This window comes from Mixophyes fleayi, chromosome 3, assembly GCF_038048845.1.
Source record: "Mixophyes fleayi isolate aMixFle1 chromosome 3, aMixFle1.hap1, whole genome shotgun sequence".
Taxonomy (NCBI): Eukaryota; Metazoa; Chordata; class Amphibia; order Anura; family Limnodynastidae; genus Mixophyes; species Mixophyes fleayi.
Genome location: NC_134404.1, coordinates 344,855,845 through 344,877,405, shown reverse-complemented (window position 1 = coordinate 344,877,405; position 21,561 = coordinate 344,855,845). Strand labels below are relative to the sequence as shown.

The window sequence follows — 21,561 nt, the reverse complement described above, 5'->3', positions numbered from 1 at the left end:
CAGCACCTCAAGTGCACAAGGTAAGAGTGTAGGCATGTGGCATTGGGACAGGAAGACCCGAATAGATTCCACAGACACCGGGAGAGAACTACCCTTCGGTGAAATGTTATAAAGTTTACTACAGAATTTCCAGAACTACTCTGTAATTTGGTCAGGATCCTGTGTATGGATCTTAATCCGAGTTACATTACTACTAGACATTTTGGCCCTCAGCTTGGACGCCAACAACCTGTCTGCCTTATCTCCTTTTTCATAAAAGGTCTGGTTCAGACATTTGAGTGTATTTTCAGTTTTAATAGAAAGAAATGATTAAGCTCATCTCTAGCCGCCACTAGTTTATTATAGTCCTCTGTGTCAGGATTCCCAATATAAGACCACAGAGAGAGCGTAGTGAATGAAGTGGCTTTTCATTAAATACCAGTTACACAGGTTTCAGAATGCAGTCTGGTAGGGTATGGCAGAAATACCCAGAGAACTCAGTTAACATCAGATACAGAATGTGATGGTCTGCAGGACTTTACCACAAAGTAGTGGAGATGACATGCAAGGTGCAACGGTTTGTGGAGCAAGGCACTGAAGGTAACAGACACAGGATGCAATAATTTGCAGGACTTTACCACAAAGTATTGGAGATGCTAGTAACAATCTACAACAGGTTAGTCCTTTGTAACACTGGAGAGCAGAAAGCAGGTATTTGTGATAATACTCTGCAGCAGGATAATGCAGAAACACTGGAGAGCTGAAAGCAGGTTCAGAATCACAGACAAGCCGAGTCAGGGGTCACAGGAAGAGGTACAAAACGGAGGGACAAGCAGAGGTCAATACCAGGAGATCAATCAGGATAGCACTCAGGAACAGCAACAAAGGTAAAGGCAACAGATGATCTGGCAAAGGCTGCTGTGACAAGCAGGCTTTTGTAGGCCAAGGACAGGTGTTAATCATCCTGGAGAGATGAGCCTAGCTCTGGCAGGTAAGAGAGCAGTCTAAGTATCACAGTGGCCCCTTTGGTAGAACAGTGGCACTACATGCAGGAGACATATATATATATATATATATATATATATATATATATATATATATATATATATATATATATATATATATATATATAAAGGATAAAGGTCCAACATAGTTTCTGGCAGACAGGAGCTGCAGGATGAAGATCGTGACACTCTGGTTGACCTGTGGATTTGGGGATAGCATCTAATCTGGCAACTCGCTCTGAGACCTCAAGAAATTTTTGAGTCCTCATTTTTTAGTGTAGGAGGCCGCTCTTATTAGGCCACCACAAATCAAGGCTTTCTGGGCATCCTAGAGAAGTATAGAAGAGATCGATTGGTCGGCAGTTGTAGAATAATAGTTTTGGATTTCAGTGGCAATTAGTGATTTTAAGTGGGGGTTAAGTAGGGTCCTGTCATTCAGGCATCAGGTAAACTGACGTAGGGCCCACAACGTCCACTGCAGCCGGACCATGGTCCGACCAATTGCTCAGGAATATATCAACATTGAGAATATGCTGAGTTAAATCCATACACAGAAATACCATGTTCAGGTTGGTGTATATACCATGAACCGGGGAGCAGAAAGTGAACCGGGGAGCAGAAACTGTAATTTCTAGCAGTGGGTTCCTTAACCCTACATGCATCAAACAAGCGGTATTGGGAAAGAAGAGCCTTTAAAGCTTTAGAGTTGGCAGCAACACTCTGAAGGGTAGATTTAGGGGGAGGCTGGGATCTGTCCAGGTGGTTATCTAGCATGGCGTTGAAATCTCCTGCTAAAATATCTCTACATCTGCGATGTAGTGCTAGGAGGTCACTACATCATGGGACTGATTTGAGTTGGGAGCATACACATTGATGAAAATGTAAGGGATATTATCAAATTCCCCTACAAGAAGTAGAGAGACCGTTAACTTTTTAGATCTTGTTTATATTAAGGATGGATGTATCCATACTAAAAAGTATAGTAACCCACTGAATCCAATTCATTAATACCAGTCTCAAGTGCACATCACTGAATATGGCTGAATAATGTACCATACGGTCAACTTGTGAGGCATAGACGCAACTGTATGGAGGATAGTGAATTTCATTGTCAATGTGATGAGTTAACAGAGGAGTTTATAACCAAAGGATAATCAAAACATGTAATAGATACTTCAAAAGAAAAAGCATCTAAATTAGATAGAGGTCAAACTCTAAGGAAAGGAGAATCAGTAACCTATAAGAAAAATGAAGAAGACTGGGCCTGATTCAAGTCTGATCGCAACTTGGCATTGATTACACACTACCACTGTATTACTATCATGTTCTGTTGAACTGGGGTACATTCAGCAGTATTAGCTGATTAGACCACCTTGAAACAGGAAACATTGGTGGTCAATACACAACAGCAATCAATGCATAAAAAGCATGGTAAAGGAAAATTAGAAAACAATGCATGTACTACAAAAGTCAGTGTTACAAAAACAATTGTACTGGGTTCCTGAGGGATGAACAGTGCAAGGAATAGATTCTAGTGTTAGCACTAACATTATTAAACAACACTTAAAATATTGATACCCCTGCTCCAATTTAGACTTTTCCCAACACCCCTCCCCTCCCTACTGTCACAACCAGATGATGTAAAGCATGATAACGAAGAGGACACTGAAGCCATTATTCACAGTGCTAGTTCCTCATGACCTTGGACTAGTTGCATTATCTTCCTGTATCCCAAACAACTTATACTAGCATGTAAATTCAATTAGGCAGATTCAATATGCTGCAGTTTAAAATTATGATGCTAAATGAATACTAATGATAAAAGATCTTAGGTTTTTGCTGCTACACTTTTTATACAGCTTTAAAATAAGCAGAATATTTAGTGTAGTCACTTGCATTAGGACTAGGCCTATTGATGGGATAACATTGTGTCATTCTGTGGGTTACAGCTATGCACTGTGTAGTCTATGTATGTGTGTTACATACAGTGAGACACATATTTATACATTACCTTATTAGTAGCAAGCAAGTTTTGTACTGTGGTTGGACCATCATCCGACAAGACTATGCAAACGCTCTCTGCTATCTCCTTTAGGACTGTATTGATACGTGTTGAACAGATGTGATTCAACTAGAGGCAGAAAAAATGTATTTAATAATAATTAAAAGGTAAAAATCAATCAATTGATTTAAGATTTCCACAAAAAGTATCAGTCATCAAAAATACCTTGGCTATATATTTCTTCAGTTATCCATCCAATCGACTTCCACTGCTGATGTTCGTTTGCTTATAATAGTATGTAACATAATATAATTCATATAAAATATGAGATTGATGGAGTGTCTAGAAAACGAATGACAACCAAAGCTGCAAACCTTAGGCACTATAACTCTGCCCTACAGTATGAATCAGATAGCTGTGGAAGGCAATTTCACTGGCTACCTTCTGTTAGAAAACTAACTGCATTACTAATAAGGGAACGGCGCTTCTAGCTCTCCTCACTATAACACTAGAGAGCATTGTTCCTTTCTCCAAGAAGCACTGATGAGAGCTAAAATAACCGTAGCAGATGTATACTAAGTAATCTAAGAATCCGTTCATTTGTTGAAATGTTGTTTTTATGGAAAAAAATATGCTGTAATTAATTTTGTTGTTCAGTAGAAGCAAAATGCACAATACATAAATTACACCTTTGAGGGGTGACTAATCTTGTAAGAAAAGTCATAGAGGTCCCTTCAGGCATCCCTTAGAAATGTCAGTGCAAGTTGTAATTATAGTCATACATATTTGTGCAACTTAATAAAATATGCAGTGATATGTGCTATTAGAGGAGTGGTCAACGCATCACATCTAGCCCTCTTGTCCATAGAAATATCCCGTTACTGTGACAATTAGGAAGAGGAGCAGAGTCTGTTCTCCCAAGATGGTCAATTGCTAACAATAATCTTGAGTATCACTTTCTTGGAGTCTGGCAGCCTACCTGATCCAATGCTGTCCTGGTTCCTGCCAAGCCTATACAAGCAATGTGTGAGAAGAGCACGAGAGCAGCAGACAAGTGGGGGACCCATCTGATCGCGTGGAATTCTTGATCACAGGTAAGTGAAATTTTGAATTACTGCTTACACTATGAAATTCCAGCAAATTTTGCAGATAATTAACCCTAATGAAACCTTATGGATGTTGTGTACCAATTATACTATACTATACTAGCCAGAAGGTGGTGTGTTTTGTCTGTATTTATATGTATTTATAACATATAAATGTTTTGTTTGTATTTTTAATAAAATAGAAAATGCTTTAGGTAAAGAGCATTTTTTCTCTATTTTAGGAACATCTGCCCTTGGCACCAAGTAAAATAAAGCACAGTAAAGTTAAACAAAAATATTTAGAAAGTTTTTTTTTCTTTGCTTGAAATGATCTCCTTAGAACATAAGCTTATCAGTGAGAAGAAATAATTTACACACAGCCCACACAGCACACAGTTTTAGTAAACAACAAACAGTGTACATTGCACTATTAATGTGTAAACAAAGTAACACAAAATAAACTTAAATATTTTATTGCCGATGCGTTAATACTGCAATATATTTAACTCTCTAACTCTGAACTGTGAAACATAATTTTACCGATAGCTTGAAGGTGTGATGACACATCAGGATAATGGTCCAACACAGTGGTGGACCTGCCTCATTTAGCCCTCTTGACCATAGAAATATCCCCTCAACATGACATTAGAATCTTTAGCATGAGGAGTAGAGTCTACTCAAAAACGGTTTCATCAGTGACCTCAGCAGAGAAAGAAAAAGGTTCAAATGGAAGAACCCATTCCTTCACTATTCAGGTAAGGACCTCTTCTCCAAAATACTCAAAATTGGAATTAGCCTTAAACTAATGTTTCCTCTTGTGGCAAGTGGTGACTGTGTCCTCTGCGGGGAACAGTGATTCTACTCTCTTCTAGCAAATACAGCAACAAAAATTAACTGTTTCATATAGAAGGGCCTTTGACATCCTCCATGACAATCTCCATGCATCAATTTAAAAGGCCCATCTCATCACTATGCTGTGCTGTTGGAAGGTTCCTGCTTTTTCCTCTATTCATCATCATTTATTTATATAGTGTCACTAATTCCGCAATGCTGTACAGAGAACTCACCCACATCAGTCCCTGCCCCATTGGAGCTTACAGACTAAACTCCCTAACATACACACAGACAGAGACTAGTGTCAATTTTTTGATAGCGGCCAATTAAGCTACTAGTATGTTTTCGGATTGTGGGAGGAAACCGGAGCACACGAAGGAAACCCACGCAAACACGGGGAGAACATACAAACTCCACACAGATAAGGCAATGGTCGGGAATCAAACTTATGACCCCAGTGCTGTGAGGCAGAAGCGCTAACCACTAAGCCACTGTGCTGCCCATTCATCTCTCAGGTTGTGGCTTCATGCTTTCTTCCACACATCATGGCACTGCCACTGTTACATGCAGCCCTGTTCTAAAGAACATGGGACAGTTTACCACCTCCCACATAATCAACACACTTATCTCCTGAACTATTATCTACTGTCAGGACTATTCTTATGATCTAATTTACATTGTCTGCTTACAGTCTATTCGGTCACTGCTCACTTCAGAACTGAAAACATCACGGACAATCAGGAATCAAATATTGCTAGCAACAAGGTGTTCATACCCTTATCGAATGTACCATAATAAAATGGTGAATACAAACACAAATACAAAGTCTTCTCTTTTCACAAGATACACATTGTAAATATACATTTTAAATACTCAGAAAGTTCAATAATCAAGAAAACCTGATTGTCTTGAAATAAAAATTGTAAAAAGAGGGCAATTACTTATGGCCCCAATACTTGTAACAGAGACATCCTGAACCATGTCCGAATGGCCCTGTTGACCCAGGCAGTGGACATATTTGGTCAAAACAAACTTCCCACATATGCTGAACGGAGAAGAAAGTCACACTCTTTGTCTGTAGGATCTCTGAGGGACCATGGACAGAAATAGTGGTAGTTGTAGTGAGGCGAGCAATAGGAAGATCCACCTTGGAAGCACTTTCCCATTTAACATATTCCTCCGGCGACAATGGGTAAAAGGATCTAAACTTACATTTGGAATATTTTGTTAGGTTTTTGCCAGGCCTCAGATACCATTTCCAAAACTTGAGGAGAAGGCAGAAAACAAACCACCTGTTTCTTTTGTCTTTTAAGAAGAGAGAAACCAGATGATTTTGTATCCTCCTGCTCCACAAAACCTAAGGACTGTCTAATGCCCAAGATTAAATTATCTACACCCTGGGAGGAAGATGCGTCCTTTGCACCTTGGGAGTAATCCCCCTCCGAATCCTCAAGCAATTCTCAATCCTCGTCAGAAGAAAGGTCAGAGTCAGAGATAGGAACCTGAATGGGGTCAGGGAACTGGCATTTTCCAGATGATCTATGGGAGGCATTTAGTAAGCATTCCAGAGAGGAGAACACTAGTTCCAGAAACTGGGCAGACTCAGCAAGAGATACCGCCAAACCTGTTTCAGCCCGGTCAGCCCCAATAACTGATGGTACCTGGCATGAAAGTGGAATGTGTGGAGAATTTAAAGAAGTAGAAGAGTCACCTACATCTTTTCCCTGAGACATTACATGAGCAAGTGCAGCTGTGGAAGTCGCTAGCGATCAAGCCCAAGATAGCTCTTCAGGTACCACTCCAGGTACTTCCCACTCCAGAATCCAAGACTTCTCCCGTGCTGCCCCCCTTCACTGGAACGATCTCCCTCGCTCCATCCGTCTTTCTCCCAATCTGTCCTCCTTCAAAAGGGCACTCAAAACTTACCTGTTCCTAAAGGCCTACCAACCTTCCACCTAACCTCTCCTCCACCTGTTCTTCCCCTCTCTCCTCCCGCCCCCTGTTCTCTCCCCACTTCTTCAACTTGCTCCCTGTGTGCCTGTGTTCTGTCTACCCTCCCTTAGGATGTAAGCTCATTTGAGCAGGGCCCTCTTCCCTCTGTTCTCCATACCTGCTCTTCTGCTCCGTCTTTACTGCATTAGCCTGCCTGGAGTCTCTGAAGTTTTGGTATTTTTTGTTAACCGTTTGTGATGTGTTACCTTGTTTAGCCTACTGTTTGTGCTGTGTACGGCGCTGCGGAACTCTTGTGGCGCCTAATAAATAAAGGATAATAATAATAATAATAATACCACCGGTGCCAACGCGGGCATCCGCTGATCACGGGACTTCCCCTCACATGCTTGCACACACAGCTTCAGGTCAGACTGAACACAATATAATTTGACATGACATTTTGCACAAATATAATGTTTCTCAGACATTCCAGCAGACCCTTTGGTCTTGGAAGTCCCTTCTCAGACATATTGGGCCTGATTCATTAAGGAAAGTTAAGTAAAAAAATTGAGTAAGTAGTCTCCTGGACAAAACCGTGTTACAATGCAAAGGGTGCAAATTAGTTTTCTATTTTGCACATAAGTTAAATACTGTCTGTTTTTAATGTAGCACACAAATATCAACTTTAAATTTCAGTGTACAAATACGCTATCAAGTATTTTTCAAGTACTGCTACCCCTCCTCTTTCTTTCCTACATATGACCCTGCCCAACTGCACTAGAGACTGCCAAGAACTGTGCTACCACTTCTGTGTTCTGTGAAATGGCGCTGGAGCGCCGTGAAGGGCGGTACTTATAGAATCCAAAGCTCATGAGATCCAATGACGTAGCCATTACTTTTTGCCTCGTTTTCACTTCAAAGAGCGTGCAAAATCAGCTAAGTTCAGGTGTGTTTGGATCTCGGGAACCGAGCCTGAGCATCTCTAATATAGACCTGGGCCCAGGACACGCTTGCGTAATGTAATGTATTCAGTTTATACTTTTCTGTATTATGTTATATCTTTTATGCATCATCATGGTTTGTAAATCCTGCCATTTTTTGCTATTAAATCTCTTTGTGCATTGGAACCACAAGAATCGCATTGGACAATATTTATTGGTAGCAAACAACCGAACATTACAATTGTACCAATGCTTTTTTTTGTTTAAACAATGTGTGCACATCTCTCTTGCACCCCAGTTTGCACATAGTGAGTGCAGAGAATCAATGCCTTTACACTGTGTATATATGACACACATAAGGACACTTCACAAAAATTTGTCAGTACCCTTGTGCACCACAACATACTCCCAATCTAACATGTAACAAATACCCTATAGTGGGCACTCACGGATCTTCTTATTGCTTAGACTCAGAAGTAAACGATTTGTTGCAACATTTTGGAGATCCAAATATTATTTAAAGTGACTTTAGAAAGGAGTGTTATTTGGGTCACTTATTTTTCAATATCAGCAGGATGCAGAACCGTTATCAAAATTAATTGTCAAAATAACAATATCGAGTTGGGGATATCATCATCATCAGCTATTTACATAGCACCACTAATTCCAGTTATCTGTGCAGAGAACTCACTCACATCAGCCCGTCCCATTGCTTACAGTCTAAATTCCCTAACACACACACAGGTGGAGATAGACTAGGGTCAATTTAATAGCAGCCAATTAACCTACTAGTATGTTTTTGGAGTGTGGGAGGAAACCAGAGCACCCGGAGGAAACCCACGCAATCATGGGGAGAACATACAAACTCCTCACAGATAAAGCCATGTTCGGGAATTGAATTCATGACCCCAGTGTTGTGAGGCTGAAGTGCTATCCATTAAGCCACCATGCTGCCCATAATTGATATTACCTTTTCTAAAAACTGGCTGAACATATTAATGTTTGACTGAACTTCTGCAAAGAAATGTTCCAATGTAAGAGATGACCATGTTAAAATTGTAAGACCATGATGTAAAGTAGACTCCACCTAAAAATAAAATAAAATAATTGGTTAATATAAATATGAGGCCAATTACATAAAAATGATGTATTGAGCTGTATAATCTGCAAACATTTCCTCCTTACCTTTCTTTTTTTTCCAGCAATTACATTTACAAAAACAGGGGGAGTCTGAATGCAAAGGGCCTCAAACGTCTTCAGTAGATTCTGTTTATAAAAACAAATCTTGGAAATAATTAACTTTACTCAACAACTAAAACTGTTTTGTTTATTTAATACTGTATTAAATTATATGAAGCTTAAGAGTAAACATTATCTCAGAAGGCTCTTTTAAGTCTCTGCACCTCATCCTGTCAGCCTCTCATTCCTATTTCTACAGGAAAACTATAACTTTAGAGTAAATCTCTATAGTAACATTGTTTTTTATATAGTAGAAATATGTAAACTAAACTGCTACATACGGGCTTAGAGATGCATGTAAGTACATTTATTCATCATGACTTTGTGCTAAACACTTTCACAATGATCACATGCACAACTTAGACCCTTACGTTGAGTTGCACTTACAGTTCTTTAAGGTTTGAGAGGCATGTCAAAGGCATTCATTGAGTTGGGTCCTATTTTGGGTTACATGTCCCTTTTCTGAGGCATATTTTTGCATGTCTACAAGCCCAATGCAAGTTTAAGAGCTGATAATTATGACTGCCATATATATGCTCTGAACGTACCTATGCGCTCTATTTTAGGAAGCACATATATCACGATTCAGACAACACAAATTACAGATATGAAAACATCAGTGTGCAGGCATATCATTGGTCCTCACTTAGATTTAGGTGCAGCTAAAAAGTGCATATTTCCACTAGGCCAAACCATGTGCATTGCAAGTGGTGCAATGTATATTTATTTATTTGTTTTGCAAGCATGATAAATACAGCCGGTTTAAGTGTAATAATGCTGAGAAGCTTTACTTTAAATTGAGATTTAGAGTTGAGCTAGTAAGTGCACCCTCCCAATTCTGTATTTGCATGTCTATTTTATAATTACCACCTTTACTGCACAACATGACCTAGCTTTACCTGGGGCCACGGTGTGCATCCCACAACACTTTCCTTTCTAGCGCACCTCAAAAATGTATTTTATTTCTCCAGTGACACATTTTGTCCTCTAACAATTGATATTGCTGACATAGTTTTCACAAGATATGGTATTGTCAATAGTAAACTTCTGAATATATAACAAATGCATCTAGTGCAGATTTTATCTTAAGTGCCTAGTTCCTCGACCAGCTTCTATACTCTCAATATTCTTAGTAAATATTAAAAAAGCTAAAGAAGCTACAATCTGATAAAAATATTGGAATTTACTGCACTGCTATACAACCCTTTATTGACAATAGACTAAAAGTGGCAGTGGCACAACTTCTGCATATTTCTTGCTAAATGTGCTCTAAGTATCCCACCTATGAAAAAGGAGACTTGACACTGCATGTTATGCCCAAATTATTGTACTAATACTTACATAAGAATACATATTTTTACTTGGTAGATATAAACAGAGTAACACTGTTGTTTACAGACACTGACAACAACTTTACACTTTTCTTATTTTAAGTGCCTTTACCTCTAGTTGGAGACAATTTGACTTAAGCTTTGTTTCCATATACAGAAGTCTCTTTGCTTGCTCTGGGACGTCCAACTTCATTTGTATCATGCACTTTGCTTCTCGTATCATTTCTAGAAATTTAGGATCAAAATTGACAAGCATCTTCCCTGTCTCTGGATGGCGAACCAACAATGTTGTATTCAGTGCTTCAAATAAAAAGTAGAGATTTAAGAATCTAACAAAAAATATTCCATTTTATGAAAAGAAAACTGATTCCATATTTTAAAACAGATAATGTTGGAAGCAGTGCTTCGCTTAGGTAAATTTGGAAAGTAAAAATATGGAAATTTTATATGGTGATAGTGATAGGTGAGATTTAGGTTACTGAGATAGAAAATTCCTCTGCTGTTTCCCTCTTCTTTGTTTTAAGGATCATAATGTGTAGTAAAAAAAAAAATTCTTATTATTATTATCGCAGTACCGTGAAAAATCTATGTGATGTTAAATACTTTTGTGTCAAAAAAGACAAAAGTATTATAGGAGTGATACCTTTACCTTTATTTTTATATTTGCTAGCTTTCAGAGCACAGAGGCCCCTTCATCAGGCTAGTTTACAAATGAATGACTGAGGAAAAGACACAACATTAACAGCTCTTAAATGTTGTGTCCTGCTCAAAGGAGTGTACAATCTAAAGGGAGGGGTAGACAGGCTGAGACACACAAGGGTGAAACGGAGCAACAGGTGAAACGGAGAGAGAGTCATGGAAGGGGGAAGAAGGGATGAGAGGGAGAGGTAGCCGACAAGGTGGGTAGTTAAGCAGATGACTGAAAAAAAGGTGGGTTTAAGAAAAGGTGGGTTTTTAATGCCCATTTGAAATTGGACAGACTGGGGGATTTTCTCATGGACCAGGGAGAATTGTTCCAATGGAGGGGGCAGCACGGGAGAAGTCTTGAATACATGCGTGAGAAGAGGTAATCAGAGGGGAAGAGAGGTGACGATCATTGTCCTATCGCAGTGGGCAGGATGGAGTGTGAATAGAGATGAGGTTGGAGATGTAGGGAGCAGTGGAGTTGGCGAGTGCCTTGTATGTGAGTGTGAGGAGCTTGAAAAGGATTGTGTAGGGGAAGGGAAGCCAGTGTAGGGCTTGGTAGAGAGGGGAGACAGAAGTGGAGCAGTGAGAAAGGAAGATGAACCTAGCAGCTGCGTTGAGTACAGATCGAAGAGGAGCGAGATGATTATGGGGGAGGCCAACAAGGAGAAGGTTGCAGTAGTCCAAGCGGGAGAAAATCAGAGAGTGGATGAGAGATTTGGCTGCATCTTGGTAGAGGAAGGGCCAAATGCGTGCAATGTTATGTAACTGGAAGTGACAAGATTTCACAAGAGAGTGAATGTGAGGGGCAAAGGAGAGAGAGAAGTCGAGGATGACACCCAGGAGGAATTGTCGACAGTAATAGAGAGGTCGGAAGGGGGAAGGGGGGAGGTTCCGGAAGAAGAAAAGACAATTAGTTTGGTTTTAGCAAGATTGAATTTAAGAAATCTAGAGAACATCCAGGAGGAGATGGCAAAGAGGCAGATGGACACCCTAGAGCAGGGGTCGGCAACCCCTGGCACGCGTGCCAGATGTGGCACGCTGACCACTTTTGTCTGGCACGCCAACGCTGAAGCTGCTTCAGCAAAGCAGCCGATGATGGCCGAAACGGAGCTTCTGCGCATGCGCAGAAGCTCCGTTTCGGCCATCACCGGCTGCTTTGCTGAAGCAGCTTCATTACCCATACCACAGTGAAGCTGCTTCAGTAATGAAGCAGCTTCAGCAAAGCAGCCGTTGATAGGTGAAACGAAGCTCTGTTTCGCCCATCACCGGCTGTTTTATTGTCACTCACCGGACTGTGAGTGCCACTTCCCGTGTATTCAGGAACCGTGGCCGTCCGCCATCCTGAGGGTCTGCGCATGTGCAGCCCTTTCAAGTCTTCAGTACCTGTTGCTTTTTATTGATTGGATGATCAGGCAACCCTCCCTATTTAAACCACCTGTGATCATTACCTGGTTGCCTGATCTTGGAGTCTCATTCCCCATGAGCCTCTGAAGGTGTTCCTGTGTTTCCTCGTGTATTCAGCTCCTGCTGATTCCTGTTTACTGCTATTGTGGTTTCCAGACCACTTCAACTCTCCTGTGTTCATCGTGTCTGCAACCAGCTGATTCCTATCCGCTGCCTTCGTTGCTTCTACAGAGTTCCTGCTCACGTCAACTCTCCTGTGTTCATCGTGTCTGCACTCAGCTGATTCCTATCCGTTGCCTCCGTTGCTTCTACAGAGTTCCTGCTCACTTCAACTCTCCTGTGTTCATCGTGTCTGCACGCAGCTGATTCCTATCCGCTGCCTCCGTTGCTTCTACAGAGTTCCTGCTCACTTCAACTCTCCTGTGTTCATCGTGTCTACACTCAGCCGATTCCTATCCGCTGCCTCCGTTGCTTCTACAGAGTTCCTGCTCACTTCAACTCTCCTGTGTTCATCGTGTCTACACTCAGCCGATTCCTATCCGCTGCCTCCGTTGCTTCTACAGAGTTCCTGCTCACTTCAACTCTCCTGTGTTCATCGTGTCTGCACTCAGCTGATTCCTATCCGCTGCCTCCGTTGCTTCTACAGAGTTCCTGCTCACTTCAACTCTCCTGTGTTCATCGTGTCTACACTCAGCCGATTCCTATCCGCTGCCTCCGTTGCTTCTACAGAGTTCCTGCTCACTTCAACTCTCCTGTGTTCATCGTGTCAGCGCTCCGCTGCTTCCATCTCTACTACTGGATACCAGACCGCCTCAACTCTCCCGTGTTCTTCATGTTTCCAGTTCCACTTACTACTGCTTCCTGAGTATTGCTTCGTTCATTCTGGATTACCTGCCGTGCGCTGCACCAACCTGATTACCGCTTCCACCCTCCAGTGGTCTCTCCTCCTGCCGGCCTTCAGCCGTTCAGGTATCCCTGCACGTCTCTCTGACAGCCTGCTCTCCTGAACCACGGTATGCATACTTCCCATTGACTTTGCTTGTGTACTGCATATCTATCTGGACTGAGTTGTGTTCTCCTCCGGAGCCTCCTATCCACTGAGGCTATTGTTACCATTGACTTTGTTTCCTATTGCCTGGATTGTTATTGTGACTTTGTATATTTAAGCAGTGCTGGTCAGTTATCGTTGTATTGTGGATATCATCGTGGGATCAAGTTCTGTGTGCCCCGTGTATACTCTGCAGTACATTCATCTCCTCGTGCCCCTCCTCACATATATATAGCAGTGGTACAACTTGCTGACGCAGACCACTGACTCCTGTTCCCTGTGACACCAGTTTCAAGTATCCTCTCACATAAGCAGTGGTACAACTTGCTATACGCAGACCACTGACTTCCCTGTTACCTACCTTCACCTGGATTCCATTCCTTCACCTAGACAGCGGTACAACTTGCTATACGCAGACCGCTGACTCTCACTACCTCCTCGCTACTCCTGGACATTCCACTTCACTATAGCAGTGGTACAACTTGCTATACGCAGACCACTGACTCTCCTCACGTTCCCTTGTCCATCTGGTTCCTCGTGTACATTCATCTACTCATTACCAGTTGCTGCTAGTCATAGACTTTCCTCGAGCATTCTCTCACCATCTGCTGTTTCTCCTGTTCCGTTGTCACCCTGCTATCAGAGAACCATATTACCAACTGTATTACTCTGGTAAGTCCATCATCTGGTGACATTCTGGGTAAAGACTCCTAGTGCCCGTGACATTTATTGAATCAGCTCCCAGGTTTCTGGAGAAAGAGGAGTCTACAAAGGTAAGTAAGGGCAGCAAATCGAGGGGCACATATACTTGGCATACTTTCTATTTGTGGGGGGCAACTGTGGCATGCTATATATTTATGGGGGCAACTGTGGCATGCTATATATTTATGGGGGCAACTGTGGCATGCTATATATTTATGGGGGCTACTGTGGCATGCTATATATTTATGGGGGCAACTGTGGCATGCTATATATTTATGGGGTAACTGTGGCATACTATATATTTATGGGGCAACTGTGGCATGCTATATATTTCTGGGGACAACGGTGGCATGCTATATATTTCTGGGGGCAACTGTGGCATGCTATGTATTTCTGGGGGCAACTGTGGCATGCTATGTGTTTCTGGGGGCAACTGTGGCATACTATGTGTTTCTGGGGGCAACTGTGGCATACTATGTGTTTCTGGGGGCAACTGTGGCAAAGTATGAATTGTGGGCACAATTATGAGGTATGATGTGAACTGGGGCACTACTGTGCGGCATAACGTTTTTTTGCTGGTCCCTTACCGTTAATATGATATTAGCCTCATAAAGTGATATATGTATATATATATATATATATATATATATAGCCGAGAGGGGAGGGGGCGACTACAAATTGCCCTGCCTGCTTGGTGGCCCGAGTCCCCACTGGAGCCCTATCTTTGAAAATATTTTTTTTATTTTAAAAGTACTTTTTTTAATTTTTTTTTATTGAGTGCAGGGGGGATCGGTAATAGCTAAATGCCCTTCAGCTCAGGTATCTTCAGACGCCAGGTCATGTGACTGCAGTGGTCACATGGTACTCGGCGGGCTGCTGGATATCTTCCCATGCTGTGCAGTGGAGAATAAGGTAAGAAGGTGTGCTGGAGAGGGGGCATGTGTGACTAAAGGTGCTGGGCAGAGGGGGGGCAAGTGTGATTAAAGCATGTGGGCAGAGGGGACATATGTGAGCAAAGCTGCTGAGCAAGGGGGCATGTGTGAGTAATGCATTTTTCTGTAAGAGGGCGGCCTGGTGCTTTTCATCTGCTAGACACGCCTCCAATGATGCACTGCCACGCCCCCAATTGTACGACCACTTGCATGGTAAAAAAAAAAGTTGCACAACATTTTTTTTGCCATGCTTGACTATAAAGGAGGACACATGAAGTTGCTGTACTGGGGCCATGAATTTCACTAGGCAGCCCTGTATGTATGTGTAATATATATATATATATATATATATATATATATATATATATATATCTCACACCCAACTGGCACACTTGGGCTTCACTAGATTTTAGCCGGCACTCTGATAGAAAATGGTTGCCAACCCCTGCCCTAGAGAGCAGCGAGGGAGAGAGATCAGGCGATGATAGGTAGAGTTGAGTGTCGTCAGCATAAAGGTGGTACTTGAGGACAAAGGAAGTGATGAGCTCACCCACAGAGGAGGTGTATAGTGAAAAGAGTAAGGGTCCAAGAACAGAGCCCTGTGGGACCCCAACTGGAAGGATGGAAGAGGGGAAAACAGAGAAGGAACGGTCGTCAAGGTAAGAGGTGAACCAGGAAAGGACGGTGCCAGAGATACCAATGGACTCGAGAGTGTGTAGCAGGAGTGGGTGGTCAATGGCGTCGAAAGCCGCGGAGAGGTCCAGCAGAATCAGAAGGGAGAAATGGCCCCGGACTTTAGCCGAGAGGAAATCATACGTAACTTTATCCAGGGCAGTTTCAGCGGAGTGGAGGGGGTGGAAACCAGACTGGAGAAGATCAAGGAGGGAGTGTTCAGAAAGTAAAGTGGTGAGACGGTTGCAGGCAAGCCTCTCATGTATTTTGGAGGAAAAGGACAGAAGAGAAATGGGGCGGTAGTTAAAGAGTGAAGTGGGGTCACGACTAGGTTTCTTTAGAATGGGTGAGATGAGAGCATGTTTAAAAGAAGAGGATAAGATGCCGGTGGAGATGGACAGATTACCCAGCTTTGTACAGACAATATTAAATCAACCACATCAGCCCTGCCCTTTTGAGGTTACAGTCTAAATTAAATACCACATCCACACAATTTGTCAGAAGCCAATTGACCTAATGTTTTTGGACTGTGGGAATAAAATGGAGCACCTGGAGGAAACCATGCAGACAATATACAAACGCCACACTGATAGGAATTGCATTAAATGAGATGAATGGTGGCTAAGTGGTTAGCACTTCTGCCTTACAGCACTGGGGTCATGAGTTCAATTCCCGACCATGGCCTTATCTGTGAGGAGTTTGTATGTTCTCCCCGTGTTTGCGTGGGTTTCCTCCAGTTGCTCCGGTTTCCTCCCACACTCCAAAAACATACTGATAGGTTAATTGGCTGCTAACAAAAATGACCCTAGTCTGTATGTCTGTGCATGTGTATGTTAGGGAATATAGACTGTAAGCCCCAATGGGGCAGCGACAGATGAGAGTGAGTTCTACAGCATACAGCGCTGCGGAATTAGTGACAATATATAAATAAATGGTGATGATGATGAACAGTAGTCTAATGTTTGATTCAACTGGGGCATGTATTATATATTGCTGATGCTATCAGTGGGTGCCTTGATAGATCTAAGGCCCCTTGGAATTATTTTCTTCTCTCAAATATTGTTCTTATCTGATGGTACCAGACCAATATTTGATTTTCGAAGTGAGTAAGTTTTTCTAATTTTAGAAAGTGTAGGAGAAAATGTCTTAATTATCTATGTGATGTGGGTTGAAGGGTATGTCATCTAACACTTGAAGAACAATGTTCACTCTATGGTTCCATGAGGTCTACAGAAGTTTATGTCTGTATCTCGGGGGAACCTAGCGGGAATGGGGAGTGGTGCAGCTATCTCAAAGTGAAGAAATTTTAGGATGGAGTTATGGAAGACAGGAAAATATGAGTAGTATATGTGACTCACTATCAGTTGCACTCATCAAAAATCATATTTTCCCCCTGTCTTTCATATCCCCATACTAACCCCGCCTGCTGACACTCTACTTCTCTATTTGCATTGATTCCACAAATAGCCCACTAGAACAGTTAATTCAATGAAAAAGTTGGTGTTTGATTGAAAAGAAAAAGCAAAGGAAGAATGAGAAAATTATCTGTTCCCTGTGAGTAATCAGGGGGAATAAACTGCAAGGAACAGATATTAAAACACAGCACAGAGGAACAATAGGGACTGGGACAAGTAAAATCACTTACCATACTGCAGCTGTGAACAGTCTTTACGCCAAGCTCTGTGATATACAACCTCAAATTCCACCAATACATGTGCTATTTTATTAAATAGCTCAATAGCTGTTTTACCCTCTAAACTTGACAATATGTCAGAATTGTTCTTTAAAGAAAAAATAAAATAAAAAAAACTGCATTACAGAGATTAAATAAAGTAAGCTTAATTTAAATAATAATAGAATGTCCTAACTTTAAGTGTGTTACATTGGATTGTACTACTAGCTGATAGCTAGATTCATCCTTATGCACCAATATTCAAGTGTTATATAATTTGTATTCACAGCCAAGTAGTATCTTTTTAATTTATTTTTTTTCCCCACTTTCGTCTATCTGCACTGTCCTTCTCTGGAATCATGGTGACTAAAGCTTTAGTTTACCATGACAACCAGCTTTTTCTAACAACAGATCTTCTCTTCATGTACTTTATAAAATAAGTCTCACATACCTTACTGTGTTATTCTAACACGAGATCACAGCACTATGTAAGATGCCTTTCAATGGTTCATATAAATTTTATCTGAGGCATGATTAATGGATTGCAATGTTTTACTAACTTACTGAATTAGTCAATTCATTAATTTACACACTGCAAATTACGATTAACCATCCAGTACACTTTTATCTAATTTTGGTTAAGTCTAGATCGGGATTTTATACACAATGTAGTAATGTTATCTAATCATATTTAATACTGTTTATTTCTATACACTATTACTTTCCATGAAATGTGTATATATAACAGATTTACCACCATCAATTGATTAAGTTTCTTAATAAATACAAAGTATCATCAGCTTGTTTAATTAACAAGACTGTCGAACATGCTTAAGGATCTCCTATATACCGTATATCAGCACATCTCACTTGCAATTACTTGAATTTATAATATGTTGTATATCTGATCATGCACTTTGTGGATAATAAATTTATTTATTTTCAATCCATAAGGTTTCTGGGAATTTCATATCTCCTTAAAAGACAAGTTTTTTTCATAGAAAACAAAGAACTTCTTTAAAAAGATTGTGAAATTAAAAGCTGAATCAGAATCACTGATGGACATTGGTGTAATGAATGTCCAAAGTTTGTTTTTTCTTTGACACAGGTGAGTGCAAAATGATCTGGTTTCTAGATTGTTATCTTTGCTACACAGTGTACACTATTGGTGCGTCTGTCTTCTCAGTTAGATATGGAGGCTTCAGCAGATACGTATTTTAGGAGGCGTACGTCTTGCAGGGTCTGAAGGGCTAGTGCAATGATTCGCAGTGGTAATGATGACTAACAGCAGCACTATCTAACTGCTTTTAAATGGCTGATTACATTTTGGTAGCTTTCAGCACTTAAATCATTAGTGTTGCGGTCATATATCAAGCCAGAAACCATCTATTCGCTTTACTTAGCTGGCAATTCTATTTAGACTTCAGCAGGAAATAAGATTGCTATTTGATTTTGAAAGGGGAAAACAAATCAGATTAACTCTGGGACAGATAGTGAAAGGGATGGTAGAAATCAGCGAGAAGAAGGCCAAAGCTTAAGAAAACAGGGAAAACAGGGCTAGCGAAGCAGGCCAAGAAGTACAGAGGGTGAAGGAACAGTAGAAGGAGCACACAAGGAAAGAGGGCCCTGCTCATGAGAGCTTACATCCTAAAGGGAAGGGGGAGACACAAAAAGGGTGGTACTAACTAGGGGAGAGAGCCAGGACAAGGAAGTTAGGAGAAGAACTGATAGACTTGAATAAAGAAATGAGTCTTAAGGGCACGCTTGAAGCCTTTAAGAGTAGATGCTAACCTGATGGAACGTGGAAGATTGTTCCACAGCAGGGGAGCAGCCCGGGCAAAGTCCTGAAGACGAGAGTGAGAGGAGGTGATCAGTGAAATAATGAGGCGGCGGTCACAGGCAGAGCGGAGGGAGCGGGTAGGAGTGTAGGTAGAGATGAGATTGGAGATTAAGGGAGGGGAAGATTGACTAAGAGCTTTAAAGGTGAGGGTGAGGAGTTTAAATTTAATTCTATAGGGTATGGGGAGCCAATGTAGTGACTGTTGGAGGGAGACTGCAGATACAGAGCGGCGGGAGAGAAAAATGAGACGGGCAGCAGCATTGAGGATAGACTTAAGAGGGTCAAGGCGAGAATCAGGTAGGCCAGAGAGAAGGAGGTTACAGTAGTCAAGGGGAGAGGTAACAAGCGAGCGAACAAGGGTTTTCATGGCTTCCGTGGTGAGAAAGGGACGTATCTTAGATATGTTCCGAAGGTGGAAGTAGCAGGATTTTGAGACGGACAGAATGTGAGGCTTAAATGAGAGGGAGGAATCAAGGATGACCCCAAGGCATCGGACTTGGGGGACAGAAATGAGGGTAGGGTTATTAACAGAAATAGAGAGGGGGGGAGGTGGGAGAGTGGTGGCAGGGGGGAAGACTATAAGCTCGGTCTTGGAAATATTGAGTTTAAGGAAGCGAGGACAGTGTTACATAGGCCTATAGATTTGAGAGTTTGCAAAAGGAGTGCGTGGTCAATGATATCAAAGGCAGCAGAGAGGTCAAGAAGGATAAGAAGGGACTAGTGTCTATTGGATTTAACAAGGAGAAGGTCATTAGTCAGGGCAGTTTCAGTGGAGTGGAGCTCGTGAAAACCAGATTGGAGTGAGTGAATGAGAGGAGAGAAAGGAGGTGAGACGGTTGTAGACAACCCGTTGAAAGAGTTTGGAGGCAAAAGGAAGAAGCGAAATAGGGCGATAATTAGAGAGAGAGGCGGGATCAAGGGACGGTTTCTTGAGTATGGGGAGACAAGAGCATGTTTAAAAGAGGAGGGGAAAATTCCAGAGGAGAGGTTGAGGAGGTGTGCAAGATGGGAGCAGGCTTAAAGAGAGAGGGATCGGAGGAGGTGGGAGGGCATGTCCAGCAGACTGCTATTTACCAGTAATAGTGTCGCCTTTATTATTGATTATTATTATTTATTTATTATTGGTCCTATATCTGGTGGTGGAAACATGTTTCTGGTCAGACTGTGTTATGAGTAGCTTGAATATGTCAGGCTACAGGTGAAATTGGATGAAAATCGTTGTTTGTCTGAAGTCTGAGATATATGCCCTACTGTAAGTATTAGTGAAATTCAAAAGCACCTCCACAATTCTAAATAGTATAACAGCAGGTAAATTGCAAAGTCACATTACTATTATTAAGCAGTTACGGAATGTTAAATCTTACATTTAGATATGTGATCGGCTCATTTATCTTTCTGAATAGCTGCCTTGACCACATGATCTTGCCTGCTACAGGTGGCATGTTCCTGCCAATTGGAGGGTCATCCTTGTGACATTGGTAAAGCTAATTAAAACATAAATCAGTTAACAATTCCAGAAATGTAATAAACTGCGCTATTTATTTACACCACACGCAGCTTTATGATGCCTCTCTTTACAATCAGGTACACAGTCAGCAAACAAGCTCATTAAAATGTCTTAATTCCATTACACGTCAGTCTTATTATAACATCACTCACAATTTTGGCCTATGTTTCAGGCTGGCATTACAAAAACGGGGCACTTTAATCATATATGGATCACCTCTCCTAACATCACATACACATCACATTTTGTGCAGATAATTCTGTTCATGTTTGCAGTCATAGTTTTTTTAAACATATACATGACCCCAAGTCAGTGTAATTTCAAACTGTAGGGATCCTGACCTCGACATTAAAAAATGAGCAAAGAAACATGTATGCATCTTGCATAAAAATCACTATAAATACACATAATAATACAATGCTTTTATTACTTCAGAAGGTTGCAATATATTTTTGTAAGCAAATGTATGGGTATATTCATACAGACCTACACATCATCCTCATCATCGTTGTTTATTTGTAAGGTGCTACAAAACTCTACAGCACCAAACAGACAGAGTTACAGATCATACAAAATAGAATTGCACATAAACACAGAATAAGTAGAGACGAGGTTGATGAAGGAGGCGCAGACGTTAGACGAAGGGTAGGGAGGAATCTACTCAAATGAACTTACAGTCTAGAACAAAGCTGAGACAATAGGAGCTAGTGTAACATGGGACTGGAGCTGGTAGAACATGCTGAGGGAGCA

At 41.3% G+C, this 21,561-nt stretch overlaps 1 protein-coding gene across 1 annotated transcript in view; it reads right to left on the bottom strand.

Moving 5' to 3' along the window:
* The window catches only part of DNAH8 (dynein axonemal heavy chain 8), a 354,390-nt gene that overhangs the window by 252,210 nt on the left and 80,619 nt on the right, over positions 1–21,561 (bottom strand). The window contains exons 16-21 of the mRNA XM_075204457.1: positions 20,669–20,788; positions 17,438–17,573; positions 10,460–10,647; positions 8,963–9,043; positions 8,748–8,864; positions 2,995–3,114 (exon numbers count right to left, since the gene is read on the bottom strand). Coding sequence (XP_075060558.1) covers positions 2,995–3,114; positions 8,748–8,864; positions 8,963–9,043; positions 10,460–10,647; positions 17,438–17,573; positions 20,669–20,788 — 762 coding nt within the window. The remainder of the gene's footprint in view (positions 1–2,994; positions 3,115–8,747; positions 8,865–8,962; positions 9,044–10,459; positions 10,648–17,437; positions 17,574–20,668; positions 20,789–21,561) is intronic.